Source organism: Colletotrichum gloeosporioides (genome assembly GCF_011800055.1).
Source record: "Colletotrichum gloeosporioides strain Lc1 chromosome Unknown consensus_65, whole genome shotgun sequence".
Classification (NCBI taxonomy): Eukaryota; Fungi; Ascomycota; class Sordariomycetes; order Glomerellales; family Glomerellaceae; genus Colletotrichum; species Colletotrichum gloeosporioides.
In genome coordinates, this window is record NW_025544710.1 from 639,187 (window position 1) to 657,818 (window position 18,632).

Sequence of the window (18,632 nt, forward strand, 5' to 3'; positions counted from 1 at the left end):
GGTAAAGGGCGATGGTGGGTAGATCTTGTGGACGTTGCTTCGATCTCTTGGAGTATTCTTTGCCGGATACGAGGGTGTGGATGATGGATACAGAAAGAGAACTGTAGATTGGGGAAGGGAAAATAGGTTTATGGTGTGGTCTGCGTGTTGAGGTCTGTGGTCTTTGGCGAACACGAGGGATTGCGGTGTCCAAACGAGAGCACAATCTGATCTGCCCAAACGTGTCACAATTGCATTGTTTGGCTGCTTGGATATGAAGAGCGGGCTTCGAGTCCTTTTATCAGCGGCGGGTCGGTCTGGGGTTCTCGTGGGTTACGTTTCGGGGTGAGTTGCTTCTTCTCTGGTTTGTTTGACGGTTCGATTTCAGCATCCTAGGTAGGTAGGAGTAGCGACTCCAGACTTGATTGGTATGACGAGTTGTACAAAAGCCCTTGAGTTTACTTACAGTCATGGGGAAGACAAGCAAAATGTGGGCAGTCCACCCAAACTAGCTCGGGTTCCAGGTGTCATAGAAGATGTGCGGGCGCTGTCCAACGTACGGCTTTGGTCCTCGAGGAGGGGTGGTGGAGAGTGCCTTTTGATGTGGGCTAGAGTCTGGGCTTGGATTATTCCCTGGCGGATATGAGGGTATGAATGATGGATAGGGGAGGATGAGGAAGCAACTGATGGGATGTTGGAGGGAGTGATTTGTGATCCTCTCTACGTGTAGAAAGTTTCGCGGGAGTCCGTTGGAACCGGGCAAGTTCTTGCGCTACAAACGCTACGATTTCGGCTCGTTGCTGGTTGTTGGGAGACAAGGACGGGCGTTGACTGGTCTTTAATACCTTGCGGGTCAGTCTGGTGTTCTCGTGGTTGCGTTGCAGGATGGCAGAGCCTTGTGGAGCGTTGTGCTGTATAAATTGGGAGGTGGTTGGTGTGCTGCTTTTGGGGCCGGCGCAATCGTGAGTACCATTCATAATGTCGTGATCTCAGAGGGCGGGAATTTTCCTTGGGCATAATAAGATGTCGTGGCTTAGACCTATCGTGAGGGTCTCACGATCATCTTCGCGAGTGGGCGGTCGTCGGTGTTTTAGCACATTACGGATAGAATACGTGCCCGAGGACGGGGATAACAACGGAACGGGGTAATACACGGTCTGAAGGGACTTTTGGGTATCCTGCGCCCTGTAATAGATACTCTTGGACTTGGAAAGGATGTAGGTCGTTAGGTGTAAATGAACCTTGGTTATTAGGAACAGACTCAACGGAAAAGGCGATTCCTGGCCGCCTGGGATTTAAGCATGGGGCTTAGCTGGTCTTTTATATTCGGCGGGCTCATCTGATCTTCTCGTGGTCGTGTCAAGGGGTAGCTGAGCTTAGGGGCGGGGTGTTTGTATAAATTGGGGGTGATAAGCGTGTTGTGTTCAGGCTCAATCCAATCTTCGCAGCCTGTTTGACACAAGTGATGACTGAGGATTTGCGTGTTGAGCTTGATAAGCTGTAGTACGTCTGGAAACTGAGGCCGCGTGAGATCTTGTAGCATGGATGAATGAATTTGAAGAGCATACAATAGCTGGCGTGGTTTCTTTTGGGTTTAAAAATGGGATACGCAGCCGAGGACGGCGATGAGTGGGAGAAACAGGCCAAGATGTGATTGTAGGGAGCGTGGATTCCTTGAGGTTTGGGGATCACTGCCTCAGGGAAGGGGTCACCGCTGAGCGCTAGGCTGGATGCTTCTCTTTATTCAAACCTCGCTTTTCGAAAAGATTCCATTACTTGTCTGCAGGAAAAGTAATGTCGCGACTCCCACCGTGTTATATACCCAAAGTTTGCTGGTGAAGCCCTGCACGTTGGAGTGGTGGAGAGGTGACGTGTGTGAAGGAAGAGACTATGTTGAGGAGGCAGTATGCCTGACTCTGTCAGGTATAAAACATAACTTGCTCGTATGATACCCCTTCTCTTCTTTCACAATACAAGTCGCTTCAAAGTGGTTGCATTGGGATCTGCTAAAGAATTATTCATGACCTGTTATGTACAACAAGAATCTCTCCCGTGTAAGGAATCAGACTCAATCAACAGGCGGTGGGATATCGTGGATTTGCGGTTGTTAGCTGGCATCGTTGACTTTGTGGCATTGTGGACGTGATACACGTCAGAAGGCGGGGACGGCTACGGATTGGAGGAAGATGGGGTTGAATGGTGTTCTGTCTTTTTGAATTTGGGTGACCACCTCCAGGATTTGATTGGTTGATACTTGTTTCTCGTTACTAGTGTCATTTATGAGGATAAGACTGGGTTCGATTGTCTGTGAGCAGGAAAGATAAGAGTGTGGTGGGATTATATAGCCACAGGAGGTGAATGAATGAGGGCCGGGGTCCGCGCTGGAAGAACACTTGATTCGGATACTCTTGGGTATAAATCACGGTGTTTTCGTCTCGTTCTAGCTTTTTCCCCATCCCAACAATTATACTGCGCTAGTGAATACTGAGGAAATCCCAGCAACCTATCGTTTTCAGCGAGAATCCCCTGATTGCGAACACTGAGGGTCAAGGAAACAGGCGATAAGATGTCGTAGCGGTGCGGGATTGTTTTTCAGGCGGATACGAAAGAGAACATGATGGATGAAGATGTTTAACTAATGTGACGTGACTGCGGGAGCCGTGACTCCAACGTCTTACACTTTTGGAGTGGATTGGTGTAGCTGACTTGTCGAGAACGACCCTCTAGGAACTTGATACAGGATGAGAAACATTTCCCGTTGCTTCGCTACAAGGACACTTTAGGAAGAGGGGTGTTCACATTTATAGGTGCCTTGGAACGTTGTGAAGGTGGCAGAGGTTAAGCGCTAAGGGTCCCGGGGCACGCGTGTTGAAAAAAGAAAACATACCTTACGTTGTCTAATCTAAATTATGGATTGCTCGTCTGCGTTCGTTCTTCTTTTCACTCCCGATCAACCGTGACAATGACATCCGTGATTAGTCGTCGGTACAGTAGCGGCTGCTCAAGAGTCTTCAGCCACCCCGCTCACCCGTTGTATTTGGCAAGGATTTCCCGAATCCGTGGACCTTGAGAGGAATAGATGGCAGGATTTCGTGGCAATGTGAGATTATTTCAGAGGTGAATACGTGAGGGAAAACGGCAGAAAATGGGGATGAGTCCTTATATCATATCATCAGTAGCGCGAGCTGCTCTTTCGTCAAAGGGTGACATTTGGTGATTGCAGCTGCTTCAAATGTCCCCGTGACCATCGTGAAGAAGTGCCATCCACGACTTTGAGCGAGCTCATCTTGTGCCTGAGTCGTCTTCGAAGGGAGATGGGTATCTGAATATATACTGCGCGGGACGAAAAGCAGCCAGGTGCCAGTCTTGCTAGCTGTGCTACTATGCAATAAGCGGTTATAAGGTCTACTTGCGGGTGCCAATCAGAGGACATCAAATTGAGTTTCGGGATTTTCGGAACTTCTTTTTTTGGGAGGATAGCCTTTCTGAGTATGGTGAAAGTGTGGAGTCTGTCCGATTAATTTGATATTTTGTCGGAGGCAATGATACCGTCTTCCTGTGTTAGTTCTTATGGCTTATTCGCCTTGAAGTCCAGGTGAACAGCGCTCTGGAGGCTCCGTAGTAAAGAGCAAGCCTTTCCATTCCTCACTTACCGTTGCTGACTTTTGGCCCTACTTCGACTTCAATTGAGAAAATCAGCGATCTTTCTAGCACGCCGCGGCCAGAGCATTGTGCGTTTCAGTGAGATTTAACGGCGAGGTGTCCTGCCTTATATATGCTCAGTTGAGCGTGGTTTGTTCGTGAGTGCCAATTGCGTTAGGGAGCTGGGTGTAATATAGAACCAGGCATTGCCTTCGTCTATGGAGTCGGCAACAGCACTCGCATCTGAAGAAGAAGAAATCTCGTTAATCGCGGCCTGCTGGGTACTTGTAAAGTGAGTAGTGACCACGAGCCGGCAAGTCTCTCCCCTAGGTACATGATACTTTGCTCTGAGGGTGCCGTTCGGACTCGCCGGTTGGAACCCGTATTTTCTACGGTGCATTCACTTAGTTATAACCTAGTGACTCTTGTGACACATTCTCGTATGTGATGGGACATCATCTAATTTGCATTCGTCTCAAATCAGCCCTAGATTGTTTTGCTAAACAGAAGAGCCCACTGCAGCACCTGAGATATCTGTTTCCTTCGTTCTTATAGATAAAACCTCGGCATGGATCACAGCTCTTTTATGCATTGAAAACATTATGGGACTACGCTAAAGTGGTGGTAGTCTAGTATCTTATAGATCTCCCTTTTGCGATTTGGCTTCGATAAAGACCGAGTGCATGCGATGTTATAAACAAAGTCTCAACGTTACTTCAGCAGTGCAGCCTTCCTCAAACTTCCACGGAGTTTGATTCATATCTGCCGCGCACCGCTTCATAGGCTTTCTCGCCTTTCTATCATAGATCACTGCCATCGTCTGGAGCGTATTCCTTCCCAAATCTTCGAAGACGTGGTAGTCGAATCTGATGGATGAGATCGAATCTTGATCTCGACTGGCACGTTGTGTACGCGTAATTTATATACGGCTCCCTTGTCGAATGCAGCGAATGCAGAGAGAAAACGACGACAATCACAACAATTTTGGTTTGCTGTCAGATCTGATGCAGCTCATATGCGCTTTTATGGCTGAATCTGCATTCCCAATTCTCCACAGTGGTGATGTTTAGTCACTGATTCAACAACGCAACCTGAGCATCTTTGCGATCTCTTCTAGGAGACTTATGCATTGGTTAGCTATTCGCGAGGAACGCGATGTGTTGGCATAGCCATTTTCATTGGCTCAAGTTCTCTTCAGCTGTTCACAGCATTCGTAGGCTGCTGCACGAATGTTATTGTTGCTGGTGAAGTATGTGTCTTCAGTAGACCGTTCACCGCCATTGTCTCAGACCTGAAGTGTGCTGTTCGTTTATCCTAATGAATGCTATGAGAAAAAAGAATGATGGTTAGGGAACTATACGGTAAAGGTTGAGTACAGCACTCGCAGCTCCTTCACCGTCGTCTGTTCATTGCTCTATGTATCCTTACCTGGTTTAGACCTAAATGCGGTTCAGGTAAGGAGGCCCGATCGCCGTATGATTCGTTGTTGGTCACAAAAGCCTCCTACCACGTGCCTAAACGCTTCAAATGGTTGACACTCTCGGCGAGATGCCACCAGGCACGGGTAAAACACAGCAAAAAGCAATGCGTGGACAATCTATGAATCGAACATAGGACCTACCCCATGCGAAGGGGTCGTTATACCACTAAACCAATCGCCCATTTAACGAAAGAGCATGCTTTTCAGCTTCTCATATGCACAGGAATGCTCCGGAATGGGCATTGGGGGAGGTCTGGTCCAGTCGGAAGTCGAGAACGGACTTGTGGCGTTCTCAGGAAGCACGGCAGCAAAAAGCCCCATCACGAGGGGCAAAAGAATGGACAATCTAGGAATCGAACCTAGGACCTATCCCATGCGAAGGGATCGTTATACCACTAAACCAATCGCCCGCTTGTGAATGAACGACGATGAATGTTTCGAAACCATGATGGAAAGATCGTGAGGTGTGAGGAAATGGGGATTGGTTGCTTAGAGCTGAGGTGAGACATGGCGTTGTGGTGTAGGACAACATGGACGGATGAGGATTGGGGTCAAAGTCAGGGCCGAAATCTGAGCTGTGGAGCATTCAGATAGAAGATGATTGCAGCCGACTCTGGTTAAGTTGCCTTCCGTAGGTAATATGATGGGGTTTGCTTTGGGTAGGAACTCTGCTATGCTGGCGCACCGGACAGAGACAACAGATAATGAGGGCAGTGAGAGTGATTGTAATGACAATGATGAGGTGGTATATCTTTTGGTTGACTGATTAGACTCACCTGCCTGACTAGTGAACTCTTAAGTAGGCTTGAATCAGCTCTCTGGAGGACATTGGTCCGTAATAGTCGCTGTCACTTCTCGATGTTTTGTTCTGAAGTGCACATCTGGTCCAATTCCAAGTGAAGTACATGTAACATCTTTTGCTTGACAAGCAGCTCGCTTCTCCTAACCCATTGGCCTCTCGGTAAATCATCATTTGGTCAAATTCCCAACCTCCGTTATGAATCAACTTCCTTTGGCTCACAGAGGCTTTCTTCCGTGAATGGACCAACTACCCGAATTAGCAACATGTCTTTCCCTTTAACAACGACTACCACTCACATGTTATAGTAGGCGTGGATGCTCTTGTCGCCAAGTTCCTTGCAAACTTCAGTGGCAAGGGCGACAACGTCGTCTTTCGTCCAGCGGAGGGCTCGTGTCAGGGGAGCTATGATAAACCCGTCGAAGTTGGGCGCAATGTTCTCATAGTTCCAGGCACCAATCTCCTTATGCTTCCGATCTTTGGGCCAGCTATTGGTCGGCCATTTAAAGCGATGGACCTGCAAATCGGTGAACCCGACCTCTTTCAGAACCCCTTCGAGACGACCAAACTCCTGGAAAGGCGATCCGAAGATGACCATCGCCTTCAGGCAGAGGTCTGCACACTTCAAAATCGCGCTGTCTTGAGTCAAGGTCCCATCATCTGAGACAGGTACAGCATCGATATCGTTGAGCTCCAAGTAGCCGCCAGGGTTCAAGTTGCTTGTGTTGTTAGCGTGGCGTATTGGCCGAGGTATGTGGCTTACTCGTAGCATCTTTGGACATATCTCTTCCAGTCAGAGATACTTCCGGTCATGGTTCGACTATGTATGTAATCGAAATGCTGCGAAAAGGTCCATGGCTCTTCGATATCGTCGACTATGAAAGTCACGTTTGGCGGTACGCTAGAACAAGCGTCAATATTTCGGAATGAAACTCGGGAGAAGTTTCTCAGGGGATCCCATACAATGTGGTTTGAACGGCAGACAGATCAATGCCGAGAACCTGTGAAAGATCAGTATACCGCATCAAGGAGAAGGAGTAATCGGGTATCCAGCAACCTCAGCCTCAGGATGCTCGTCGCCAAAGTCAATGGCCCAAGAGCCCGAACCTGTACCAACATCCAATACACGCCCAACCTTAGAGCCTGACTGGCTGGGCGGTGCAGTTCCAAGTCGGTCGTCAAAGGTGCGAATAAACAGGTTGTGTTGTAAGTCTACGGTTACTTAGCTACAAACGCTCCACGTGTGCAACATCATAAGCTCTTACCAAGTCGATCGATCTCTTTGGTGTCATTTGGCGCCATGTACTCTGAATTCGGTAGGTCAGACCTCGTTCTTGTAGCTGATGACAAATACAGACTTACTCCCTTCCTTGTACGCGTGATAAGTCCGTCCATTCTCTTGTCGATACTCGAGAACGGAGCCAGTGACGCTTGTCGTTGAAGAGGCGAAGGTTACCTGTGTAAGAAATGTTTCAACGTCGTGCTTTCATGATGTGTCAGATTCTATCGCTCACTCCGCTGATGGAAGAGACATCGTCAACCGCGACCTAAAAGTCAAGCGAGTCAGCAATTGTACGCTTCATTGTGCTTGTGATTTTTGACCTCATCGGCAGCGAGCACACTGTTGCTATCGTCGCTGGCAGCGTGAGATGGTCGTTCTTTCTTCTTGAGAGCGTTATTGCTGAGCCCAGCTCTGGCTGTAGCGTTTTGATCAGACATATTGGAAAAAGACAGCACGGTTGTCGGCAAAAGAGAAACTAAGAAATCTTGATTTTCAAGCGGCTAAGAATTCTTTCGAGCGTATATAAGTCAGATCATAACTCATTCTGCCCTCCGGCGATGTGGCTACATTGGGAGACTCGGCCTTGTTGGTTCCAGGTTCCCCTCTTCTCGGCTGAAGACACCATGCATATTTGTTGCAATTCACTTGCAGAAACCCGCATTCTTTTACCTTTGGTAGCGAGCCACTCGTAAAATCATGCAGTTGCGATGCGGCACAGCGGCAAGGGCCCATCTGGCGGCTATGAGACGACTCTCGTTGGTTTCCTGTAGGTTCGCAATTTCGTTTCCAGCAATCAGAAGCAAGCCTGAGGCAACACAGAAAAGATAGAAAATACGATCAAGTTGAAGCGATCATCAGCAACTTCTGCTTCATTGTAAAATTTGGAGTAATAACATGCCGCGTCAGTGGAAGACAGCCTAACAGGACCAGGCAACTCGCGTTGTCGACCTCAGCAAGCATGAAGCCTGAGATCTTATTATTAACGATGGAAGACTATTATCAGTTCTAGGCACCAGCGTCCGATGTGGGGTCATTGAATTATCTGCATTAGCTCTTTTGTTACCAAACATCATATGTGCCCGACCAATTTGTTTCTTTATCACCGCGATCGAAGTTTGGTTCTTTTTCTGAACGAGATATCGGCGTTGATCCACCTCACAACATGCCCTCATCTCAAGAAGATATCGCGGCCTCGCTTGCAGCCTACCGATCGTTCATCGCAGCACAAAACCGCCGCGTTCTGGACGTTTACGTACCCTTCATCGCCACAGCCGAACCCGATGAGCTGGAAGACGACGAAGATCTCAATGAGCTCCGCCTGGAAGCTTTGGGCTCCCTTCTCGATACAACTCTCCCAGATTTTGGTGTTTCAGAGCCAAATGAGGTTCTAACACGCTACAACGAGCTCGCCCCAAAGATCGGCGCCGACGGCACCTACGTAATGCACCAGGGCAGTCACGAGGAGCGCGAGGCTAAGCGACGCGAGTACCTTGACGAAATCGAGAAGAATATCAAGCTGAAATCAAGAGAGGACGTACGGGAGACGATCTCTATCCCAGAAGATTTTCGTATTCTGGCCGGGCTGGTCGACGGCGTCCTCGGTTACGGCATACCTTTCTGGCGCAACGCAACTCAGCCAGCTTTCTGGTGGGGGTGTAGACGGTACCTGGGCTCGTATGCCTCAACAGTCATGACGCCCGAGGAACTGGAGGAGTATGCGGGCCTCGGCAGCTTCTGGCAGATTGCGGGAGGCTGGACGCCGGGAACCGGACCTGATGCCAACTTCAGCATGATGTCCTGCCGCCAATGTGACGAGGATGCTTGGCAGTGGAGGTACACTCTGTGCACAGCCGTTGATGGTGAGCACATATTTGAGACCATCCCGGACTTTCTGGCCTGGTACACTCATTTCGGAGAGGATGATGAGGTGCCTGATATGAGCGACCTGAATGCAAACAAAGTGCTGAGCTGCGATTTCTGATCACATACCATATACGGCTATGGTTTAAAGGTGTGACAAGATGTCTTTCAGCTGCACATTTTGACCAGTGGGATGGGGGGAATCCGGGCTAGTTCGGCACATCACGTAAACTATGCCCTGATAGAAGAAACCGGAGCAGTTCCTGATCAAAAGTTCGTTCTTGCAACAACAGAAATTCTTCACTTCTGAGCATGATGACACTGCGGTTTTGGAAGCCTTCACATCAAATCTTGACAGCAAAAAGTATCTGTGAACAGATTTCCGCTCAGCAGAGATATCGCAATCTACGGTCTTTCAAATAAATAAGCGAATGAAATAGGACATCCTTGTATTTCCGAGAGGAACGATGAGCGCCCACTGCTCCAGGTTTCAGTTTCCACTTTCACTCTCTGGGGCGCAACCTCCCCTATAAGTTCGTTCTGCATTTGGGCGAGGTTTTCGTTCAATTTGAATCTGTCATATTGTCCATGTAATGCTGTACCTCTTTTCGTAATATTTCACACGGATTCATGGGAAACGAAGCACTTGGAAAGAAGATGGTCACGGTACCCCGAACTTCAGCTGAGACAGGAATCTAATCGTTTTCCAGGTCCAAACCAAGTATCAAATGAGATTGAATTCTCACAGTGTGCTACCCCTTGCCCAGGATGCTTGTAAGTTGTTGCTTCTTGTCCGGGGACAAACGTGTCATATTTCGTAGCTGAATCTGCATGCGTAAGTGTATTGACTGATCTCATGAGCTTTCAGCTCTCCACTGACCACAATTGTTCTCATAGCTGAAGCCATCATACTGCTTGATTATCCGTATTTGGTGCGTTGTCGTACGATCACAAACGGGTGATACTGGCGTGGCTGCGGCTGGAAGCTCCTCGAGTAGGGGCTCGCGGAGCACACTCGCTACAAGGACTAAACTGTGTGCTTATAGCACATCACTATGCTGCGTTATGCGGACTAAGGAAATCTAGCGCTCAAAATCCCTGTTAGTTCACATTAGATTGGTGCTTGCTAATGCTGAATGCGTTAAGTGACGCGATGCCCCACATCATCACCGAGACAGGCCCTGAGATAGTGAGACTTCAGACAGTCCAGTCCCGCGGCAAATACTATCAGATACGCTTCATACTTACAGTAAATCGTAAACCGAAGGAGGAATGGGCTTTGAGGAGTTCCTTCCGGACAGTCTATTGTGAATCTCACGTCGACGCAATAGGGAGTTGGCGTATATGGGGGGATAAATCTATAAAGGCTGGCACCCAGTGACGCCCAATATGTTTGTCTCCCCAAGTTCTTCATCTACGATTCTACATTTACTACCTTACCTTTAGGTACAAATATCCATCAAAGATAAGCACAAGCAAACTTCAAGGCACTATGTCTTCCACTACCAGCAACCCAACTACTGAAGCCGCCCGTTTTGTCCAAGCCCTCCGAAGCAACGACAGTCTGTATCAAGATTACAACGATGAGTTCGTCGTCAATGGTGACGTGCCTCCGACCGCCGCCGCCTTGAACGAGTTCTTCCAAAAGCAGGGTTATCAAACCACACTCTCCGATGTCAACGCCGCTTTGGCGAGCGTCTCCGCTAATGACCTGTCCTATTGGCAGGGTGACTACAACACTCAGCTCATTGACGAGGGCACACCGGGGCCCAGGATCGTGATTCAAGGCGGCAATATCACGATCTCTGGAATAACGATTAATAACTACACCTTCCAGCAATCGACCCTGACCTGGTCGGATAGCACCAATGGGAATAATGGCCGGCTCAACTTTGTCAGCCTGGTTGGGCTCGGTTCCCAACTGGATCCCGCTTCTGATCGAGATAACAAGAATGCTAGCGATGATCTTGTTGCGAATCCTTACATTGGGCCACAATTTCAGGGCTTCTTCTGGGCCAAGGGCCACAACCAGCCCAGCGATGCCAACCTCATGGGCCGCATGGGGAAATTCCCCGACCCCAGTTCCAGCACCAGCGCCAGTGCTGCTCAAACCAGTCAAGGACCAACCCAAGCCTCGTCCCTTCCACAGTGGGCCGGCAAGTACAACATTTACACAGTTGATCAGACTCAGCAGGGTCCAAACATTGGTATCCAACTGAGTACTGATACAGTTACAATCGATTCGAGTGGGAATGTCAGCTTCAGCGGCGTTACAATCATCCAACCAACCTTCAATAACGACACACTGGAATGGAACTCGGCAGCGGGGAATTCTTCGAACGCTATTCTCAAGATGAGAGATGATACTATCGCGGGTTCTGATCCTGATAGTCCCTACACTGGCGACCAATTTGGAGGCTGTTTCTGGGCCAGCGGAGACCAACAACCCGCAGATTTCAACTGGTATGGTTATGTCAACGGCCCAAGCGCTTCCTCCTCCGGCGACACTACCGGAGATCAAACGGATTCTGGAAGCGATGCAGGTTTGACTGCGCCTCAAACCCCTCAAGGGGCTATCCAAGACATGAATGGATGGTCTGCACTCGTCACCCTTGGGAATGAAGCTATGAACATGTATATGCAGCAACAACTCGGAGAGGCAGTCATCCACGCCTTGCCCTACGTTTGGAAGGCTCTCAAGTTTCTTTTCAAGGGTGTTAGCTCCTTGATTCAGAAATTTCGAAATATTGCGCCAAAGCCGACGCCCGCAGAGACTGAGCCGTCAGGAGCTGACAAACCAGCAAATGGTGACGCTCCCAAAGGCGAAGAAGGCCAAGCATCTGGGAATGTGAACGACAGCTCTGGTGGATCCGATGCGAACAATGCAGCTGAGAATCCTGGGTCGGCCCCGAACGGGAAGAGTATTGTCGTGGAGTCCGGGAATCCCAACCAGCTGGGATCCAAAACGGTTGTTGTAGAAAATCCAAAGCCCACTACAGGGCCCACGAATCCCAACAGTCACGCTGGAGAGCCTGGGGAACGTGGAGGGGCTGGGGAAGGTGGGGCTAGAGTGGGAGAAGCTGATAGTACGTTGGGAAAGGTTTTAGGAGACGTTGAGGGAGTGTTGGGAGACATCGCGAAGGTCGCAGTTTTCGCCTGAGATATCAGACGATGAGCCAACATGAAGTATAGACGATCACACGTTTGGAGCGTTTGGGACACTCAGGCATCGAGTAACAGGCACTGATCAGTAAATGAAGGAGTCCGTCAATCCCTATGTAGCTATGTAGTAGCAGAAACTAATAAATCGTGTTGCCACTCTTCTTAAGCAGGCAAGCCTTTGCGCCACATCCCTTCATCTCTCCATGGCAAACACGCAAGCATCATCCCCGCCAAAGGCTCAAATGAAACTCGCAAACAGACGAAGAAAGAACTTCCTGATATATTTTCTGACTCTAAGAGTTAGGTACTGATACTGCCACCTGCGCCAGACATTCGGGCCAGTACTTCGCGATACCGCCAAATTTCCATCACCACGCCCCATTCGGAACGTAGATTCTCTCGCAGGAGTCACGGGAGCAGAGAAAGCAGGCGCATCTCAGGGAATCAAAAGACTTCAGAATGAGTTGCTTATCAGTCAGATTGGATTGGGTTTTGACGCAGTCCAAACCGTCAGAAACCGAGGTCCACACCTTCGATGGCCTGTTTCCAAGATGGAGGCTGACACTCAAGCAAAGCACCAATTACAATTCACATTTTCCTATACTTCTCACAAATATCAGGCGCACGAATATGATGGACATATCATCTTGCCAACTGCAACACGTTGAGGAAGTTCCTCGCCCTCCCAATTCGGGTTTTCACAGTAAGGTACCTTGGGGGGGAAGCAGCAAAGGTACTTTGGTTAGTGCTCTCTCCAGTGCCATCGCAGTGTACGTAGCTAATTGAGAGATCAGCTTGAGCCAAAGTCATGATACTGACTCTAGATGTGACATGGATGTCGGCTTCAGCCGGGTAGCCTTTGGTTATGAGTGTAAGGTATCGCGATCTAAGCTCTTGCTTTCTTCGATATGGAAGTATTTAAAGCTGTGGCTTTTCCGATATTCTATTTCTCGGCTCTGCTGGCGTGATAGGACGGCTAAAATGTTCCTTCCCTACCTTATATGGCAACATCGGTGGCATGCATATTTCTTCCCTTCTAACTTTTCCCTTTGCACCTCGTATCCAAGTTGGCAAAAACCTGGCCCTGCTTGCTCCGCTGACCTAAACGCAAACAGCTTCGTGAATTTTCTCAACTTCACTGCAAGTCCTTTCACGTCACAAACCGCATGTTTCTTCCTTCCCTTACCATATACCACCATTTTACTTTCTTATTCAATTGTTTTTGGACAATAAGGTACACAATACCACAACTCCTCATCCTAGGTTACTGCAAGCACACAAGCATTCACTACCGCCCATGTCTCAACTATCCGAACAAGCCACTGACGCTATCGTCGCCGAAATCGACACAATGATCACCGAAGTCGTCTCAGCCAGTATCCAATGTTTGGACGCGTGTACTCCATAATATCATTTATCAAGTCATAAAAGTCATGAACGACACACGCGAGCTAATGCACTGGCATGCGGGCAATGGAAAGACACTGCGCGAGCTAGAACGCCACCTTGGAAAAGATGGAAACTTTGAGAAGAACTGTGGCGAGGGCCTACGTCTCGCACTTGAACGGCATTATCGATGGGCTAATGACTTGCCCGAAGAGCTCAAGAGATTAACCTCATGGCGCGACGAAGCTGGTCCGCAACTTCTTCCTCTCTCTCTCGTCCCATTACTACAGAAGCTGACCAAAGTATGCTAGTCGGTTTCACCAACGCTGCGCGTGAGAGACGCAGCAAGGAACGATCTCATTGAGAAACCAAGAAGTGGCAGCTAAAGTCATTGTTGGGGGCACCTATTTTTAATGCTTTCGTACATCAATGAATGCGACCTTTTCACGAACTAATTCTCGCCAAGTAGTGCCGTTCAATACGCACTTAGCTTTGCAGTAGACACTGGCGTTTCAACGAAAAGAAAATTGGAAAAAGTGAAAATTCATTCCAGCAAACGCCACTTTGAGTAGTTATCGCCTCTGAGTTGAGTCCGTAGCTAGCGTTTGCGAGTGGTCCCGTTGATCATCGCTGATAATTCAAAGCGCAAAAAGCAGTAAATCATTCCAACATCTATGGCAGTCCACTCATCTCTGCGAAAGCTCAGAGGCCAGAAATGTACCTAAGATACTGCGTAACTTGTGTAACTTGAATACATCGGCGTTAAGGACCCAGCATTCTCGAAGTGAACCTAATGAGCAACGACTTGGACCCACACTCTCTTCCCCAATTTGCCAAACCATCCCCCAAAGCAGCAAAGCTCCGATCGCGTCACGTGGTGGTTCGGCCCCGAGTCAGGCTATCCCAGGCATCCAATCCGCCTCACGAAGTCTATAAATATGTGGCCTCCTCGCGCGTCTTTGCTTGTTTTCCTCTCTTTTCTTTTCTTCATACTTACCTTATCTGGCCGTCTGGGGATCAAGAAATCCGGGCGGCAGAGAGGGAGGCCTGCATTGCACATCGCGGAGTCGACCTCTCTCGATTGTCCTTCGGGGCCATCGTGGGTGCAATTTTTGATTTTTGCCTGTCGCAAGACATCTTTTCATTGTGCGCACTGCCTCGAGCAGTGGTATGAAGAAGAGACCTGTAATCCGTGTGTCGCTTTCTGCGCTACCTCTGATTGAAATGCAACGCCCATGTACGCGTAATTCGAGTTGCTCTGTCGAGCGTTCAGAGCATGCTGTCGGTCCTGCCGTTGCTGTCGCCCTGTCGTCGTGCGTGTAGTTCTCGTCGTCGCTGTCGTTTGAGGTTGGAACTCGCGACGCTCCCGCACCTGCCGTCCACCTCAGCCCTCGAGTCCAACTTCGTCTCGTGCCCATGTCAGACTCCATTGATAGAACTTGAGCAGTTGGATTACAGTTGCCGCTTCGAAAGCCGTTAAGTAGTCGCCAGCAGACGTTGTGAGGTTCGCGCCGCGATCACCAATAGCAACCATGTAAACCGCCCAATATCGTCAGCGCAGCAACTTTCACCTCAACGGCAGCTCACAACGAACATCTGAACGTTCAAGAGGTCTCATTTTTCACATGATCTAACATAGCACGACAGTCTCCCAGCGTGGATTACACTCCCTCCATCGACTCACCCTCACACACCCGACCCCGACCCTCCTTGCGACAAACTGCTCGTACGGAAGCCGCTCAACAAGCATGACGTTAAACTGCCACAACTCATGAAACTGCCCCTCGATGAACGCCCACTGGCCTCTCTCGCTGGTGGCCTCCTGCATCCCAGCGCTGATGACGATGAAATCGAGCATCCTCCTGCGATCCCTCTTGCCCTTCCGCCCAGCAATCCACTCCGGGTCCATCTTGTCAAGGTACCCAACTGGCCGGCCCATCACGTCCAGAATCTCTGCGTCCTCGAACTCGCCTGTCGCCGCCCTCGTTCCCGGTCGTCTGTGATCACGCCCAATCCGCAACGACGCGACGGTGGTATTAAACACCAAGCACCCGGGGAAATCGCCCGCAATCTCCACGGCCGCGGGATCTAGCCCTGGGCGCGCAAGAGCTTCCCACGGGCTATGAGGACACGCATTCCACATTTCCTCGTACATGCGGTCCGTCTCCTCCGACACGATGATCCGGCCGCCGCTCATCCGCCGCTGCAGCTTGGGCAACTTGTCCGGGCCCAGAATGTTCATCTTGCGCATCTCCATGCCCAGCCATCGCTCCCTGACGCCCACCCTCCCCAGGCCGCGGCCTGGATCCTGGAAGTGGAATGCAACCAGCGTCACGACGCGGACGAGCTTAGAGTCGTTCAGCTTCTCCTCTCCATGGATCCACCTGTATCCCGCCTTCCCACCCCATCCCGCCCAGCTCCAGCTCGGGATCCAGGCCGTCTCCTCGCGGCGCGCCGCCCTGCCCGTGTGACTCCACATCAAAGCCTGCGGCAGACACACCGCAGGCAGCCCGTACATGACCTCCGTCTTCATCGCCTTCTTCACCGCGTTGCCGACCCCGGCGAAGGCGTTGAGGACGTCCCCGCCGTGCGAGAGCTCGCGCGGCGTGTAGTTTTCCACCCAGAGGCAGTAATCCGCCAGCGTGATGTGGTCTTGGAGTTGGATGGTGATGGACTTGCCGAACCTCGGCTTGCAGTAGAATCCTGTCCCGAACGAGTGTTTGTTTTTCTTTCGTTTCTCGCCATCGTCACTGACGCCGGCATCTGCATCGGCATCGCCACAATCATGATCATCCTGGTGGTCGGCCTCTTCAACGGGCGAGTAAAACGGATCGTCCTTCAAACGCGGCCCCCACGTGAGTTCCTCCGCAGCCTGCGCGCGACAACACTCGAACAGGACCTGATACTCCGTGATGAATAACCGTCGCTTCGTAAACAATCTCTCCTGGAACGTCCATCCCCGCCTGTTCCACAGCGAGGGGTCGACAATAGCCTGGATGCCGTTCGGATCGATCCCACGGCGACTGTTCCGATTCCTCGGCGGTCCCCAAAGCGAAGCCCGCGACCTCCTCTCGTCAATGTACCCCGGCAGCCCCTTTCCCGTGCGGTCGTCCAAGGCAGCCATGATGGCGAACGCCGCAGACCTGTAAATCCGATCCATGCCGTCAATCTGGTCCGGCTTCGAGCGCTGGTCGTCCTGCACGATGCACAGCCGGTCCACCCACAGATACCTCTCCCCGAGGTCCCTACACAGCGAGATGGTGTCCGTGATTATCCGGGGTAGCGAGACCGATAAAAGGCTGCCTTCCGCCCCGAGATCCTCCGTGTTAGCATTCACGAGCTGCGCGTGGCCGGTGCCCTCACTGGCTTCCCACATGTAGCTCAGCGCGACAAACCGCACCGGCTCAGATGGCTGCACGATCCTCATATCCCGCATGTCAATCACGCGGAACCCGCGCGGCAGCTCAGCTGCACCCCCCATGATCAGCTAGCCATCCATGCTCCCTCCCGAAGTCAGGGAACAACTCACATGTAGACGCATACTCAGCACCGCAAGCATCATGCCACCTCTCACAATGCTGAATCCACCCCTTCAACGTCCCGATATCGAACCTATCCACCTCCCACTCCTCAACCCCAACCAGCCGCGGCACCTCCTCCCCTCCCGCAGAATACTTCATCCGGAACTGCGGCGTCACAGCAAACGGCACCGGCACCGGCACCTCGCCTCCCCCGTCTCTTACAAGACTTACCGTCACCTCCAAAAACAACCTCACCTCCCCGCTCGCCAGCCTCCTCTCCTGGTCGACCGCATACCCCGAGTCCAGGAAAAACGGCCCCTGCACAGCGATATACACCTCCTCCACCTTCGCGCGCCTCAACCACTCCTCCCTCTCACACCCGGACCCGGCCCTCCTCCTCGCCTCCACAGCCGCCCCGACGGCAGCGCAGACAAGACACCCGGCCCCGGTCCGGAGAACCGCCGCGAGCGGGAGGTAGCAATGCGCCTTGGACCCGCGCCCCGCGGCGAACTCGGGGACGTCCCAGTCCTGGCACCGCGCGCAGAGCCGCGGGCTCGGGTCGTCGGGGCGCCGCGCGGCGAGGTCTCTGGTGTAGTGCTTTGTCGACGGGGCACCGCCTTTGGGGAAGTCGATGTCTGCGCGGAAGAAGTATGTCCGCCCGAGCATTCGGGTTCTTGGTGGAGTTTTGAGTTGTGGGCTTTCGGTTTGAGACTTAAGAGAGGTGAGGTCTGGGGCCAATTAAAGTGGGTAATTGGGTTGGTGATGCAGTTTTCTACTTAGATATGCAGAGGTAGGATGACTTCGCTAAATGGTGCCCATGGTTGTGTCGTCTTTGTGTTGTAGTCCGAAAGACTCAATTGCCATGGATGAACGTCAAAAAAAGGTGGGGGAGGAAGGGGAGCAACATGGTTGTCAGCATGTTGGTCCAAGGAACCGGATCCTTGAACTACGACTCTAGTGCAGCATGGCTTCGAGCTACTCCTAACAAGCTCCGGATAGTGCGTCATGGTGTATTCTCTGTGAAGTCATTGAAAATGGTTGTCACTCGTGATTGTTCGTCTCTACCGTCGTTTTGTTGCACGAATGTTGCGATTCCTCTTCCATAGATCTTGATACCATCCAAGGCATGATGATGAGTTCAAGAGCGCCGCAAAAGAACAAGTCGGAGTGGTGCAGATAACGTCAATACATTGTGTAGAGTTGGAGCCTCCAGGGTCACGACACCCGAGAGGCTCCTCTTCCTGGTAACTCCCAACCCATGCCCCTATGGCCAGCACTGTCGCTATTATACATGATCCCGCTCTCACACATCTTTCTGTTTTTTTTGCTTTCCATGGCAGCCGAACGCTGATTTCCCAAGGGGATGTCCCCTCCCCTTAACCCTTTGCTTTCATATGTATGATCCAGAACAATAAGGCAGACTCGACGTCTCGTGTGATCTTTCAGCCATATGATTCGTACCTTTCCCGCGCCGAATAGTAGAAATCAACCGAGGACCTTTCTGATTAAAAGTTGGTACGC

The 18,632-nt window shown here is 50.8% G+C and overlaps 5 protein-coding genes across 5 annotated transcripts; 3 read left to right on the top strand and 2 right to left on the bottom strand.

Annotated features, from left to right (window-relative positions):
- Window positions 1–6,118: 6,118 nt before the first annotated feature.
- On the bottom strand, window positions 6,119–7,619 carry GCG54_00012470 (Secondary metabolism regulator laeA; the record flags this gene model as incomplete). The annotated part of the gene is made up of 9 exons (XM_045412347.1): window positions 6,119–6,149; window positions 6,200–6,619; window positions 6,664–6,801; window positions 6,864–6,901; window positions 6,958–7,112; window positions 7,166–7,207; window positions 7,263–7,356; window positions 7,415–7,447; window positions 7,503–7,619. 9 exons carry the CDS (start codon window positions 7,617–7,619, stop codon window positions 6,119–6,121), a joined length of 1,068 nt encoding a protein of 355 aa, XP_045261382.1.
- Window positions 7,620–8,344: 725 nt separating this feature from the next.
- GCG54_00012471 (uncharacterized protein) lies at window positions 8,345–9,163 on the top strand (the record flags this gene model as incomplete). The annotated part of the gene is made up of 1 exon (XM_045412348.1): window positions 8,345–9,163. The coding sequence occupies one exon, from the start codon at window positions 8,345–8,347 to the stop codon at window positions 9,161–9,163; it is 819 nt and encodes a 272-aa protein (XP_045261383.1).
- Window positions 9,164–10,534: 1,371 nt separating this feature from the next.
- On the top strand, window positions 10,535–12,202 carry GCG54_00012472 (uncharacterized protein; the record flags this gene model as incomplete). Its single annotated transcript, XM_045412349.1, has 1 exon — window positions 10,535–12,202. One exon carries the CDS (start codon window positions 10,535–10,537, stop codon window positions 12,200–12,202), a length of 1,668 nt encoding a protein of 555 aa, XP_045261384.1.
- Window positions 12,203–13,637: 1,435 nt separating this feature from the next.
- GCG54_00012473 (uncharacterized protein) lies at window positions 13,638–13,901 on the top strand (the record flags this gene model as incomplete). The annotated part of the gene is made up of 1 exon (XM_045412350.1): window positions 13,638–13,901. The coding sequence occupies one exon, from the start codon at window positions 13,638–13,640 to the stop codon at window positions 13,899–13,901; it is 264 nt and encodes an 87-aa protein (XP_045261385.1).
- Window positions 13,902–15,220: 1,319 nt separating this feature from the next.
- GCG54_00012474 (uncharacterized protein) lies at window positions 15,221–17,777 on the bottom strand (the record flags this gene model as incomplete). Its single annotated transcript, XM_045412351.1, has 2 exons — window positions 15,221–17,058; window positions 17,120–17,777. 2 exons carry the CDS (start codon window positions 17,775–17,777, stop codon window positions 15,221–15,223), a joined length of 2,496 nt encoding a protein of 831 aa, XP_045261386.1.
- Between the last annotated feature and the right edge of the window lie 855 nt (window positions 17,778–18,632).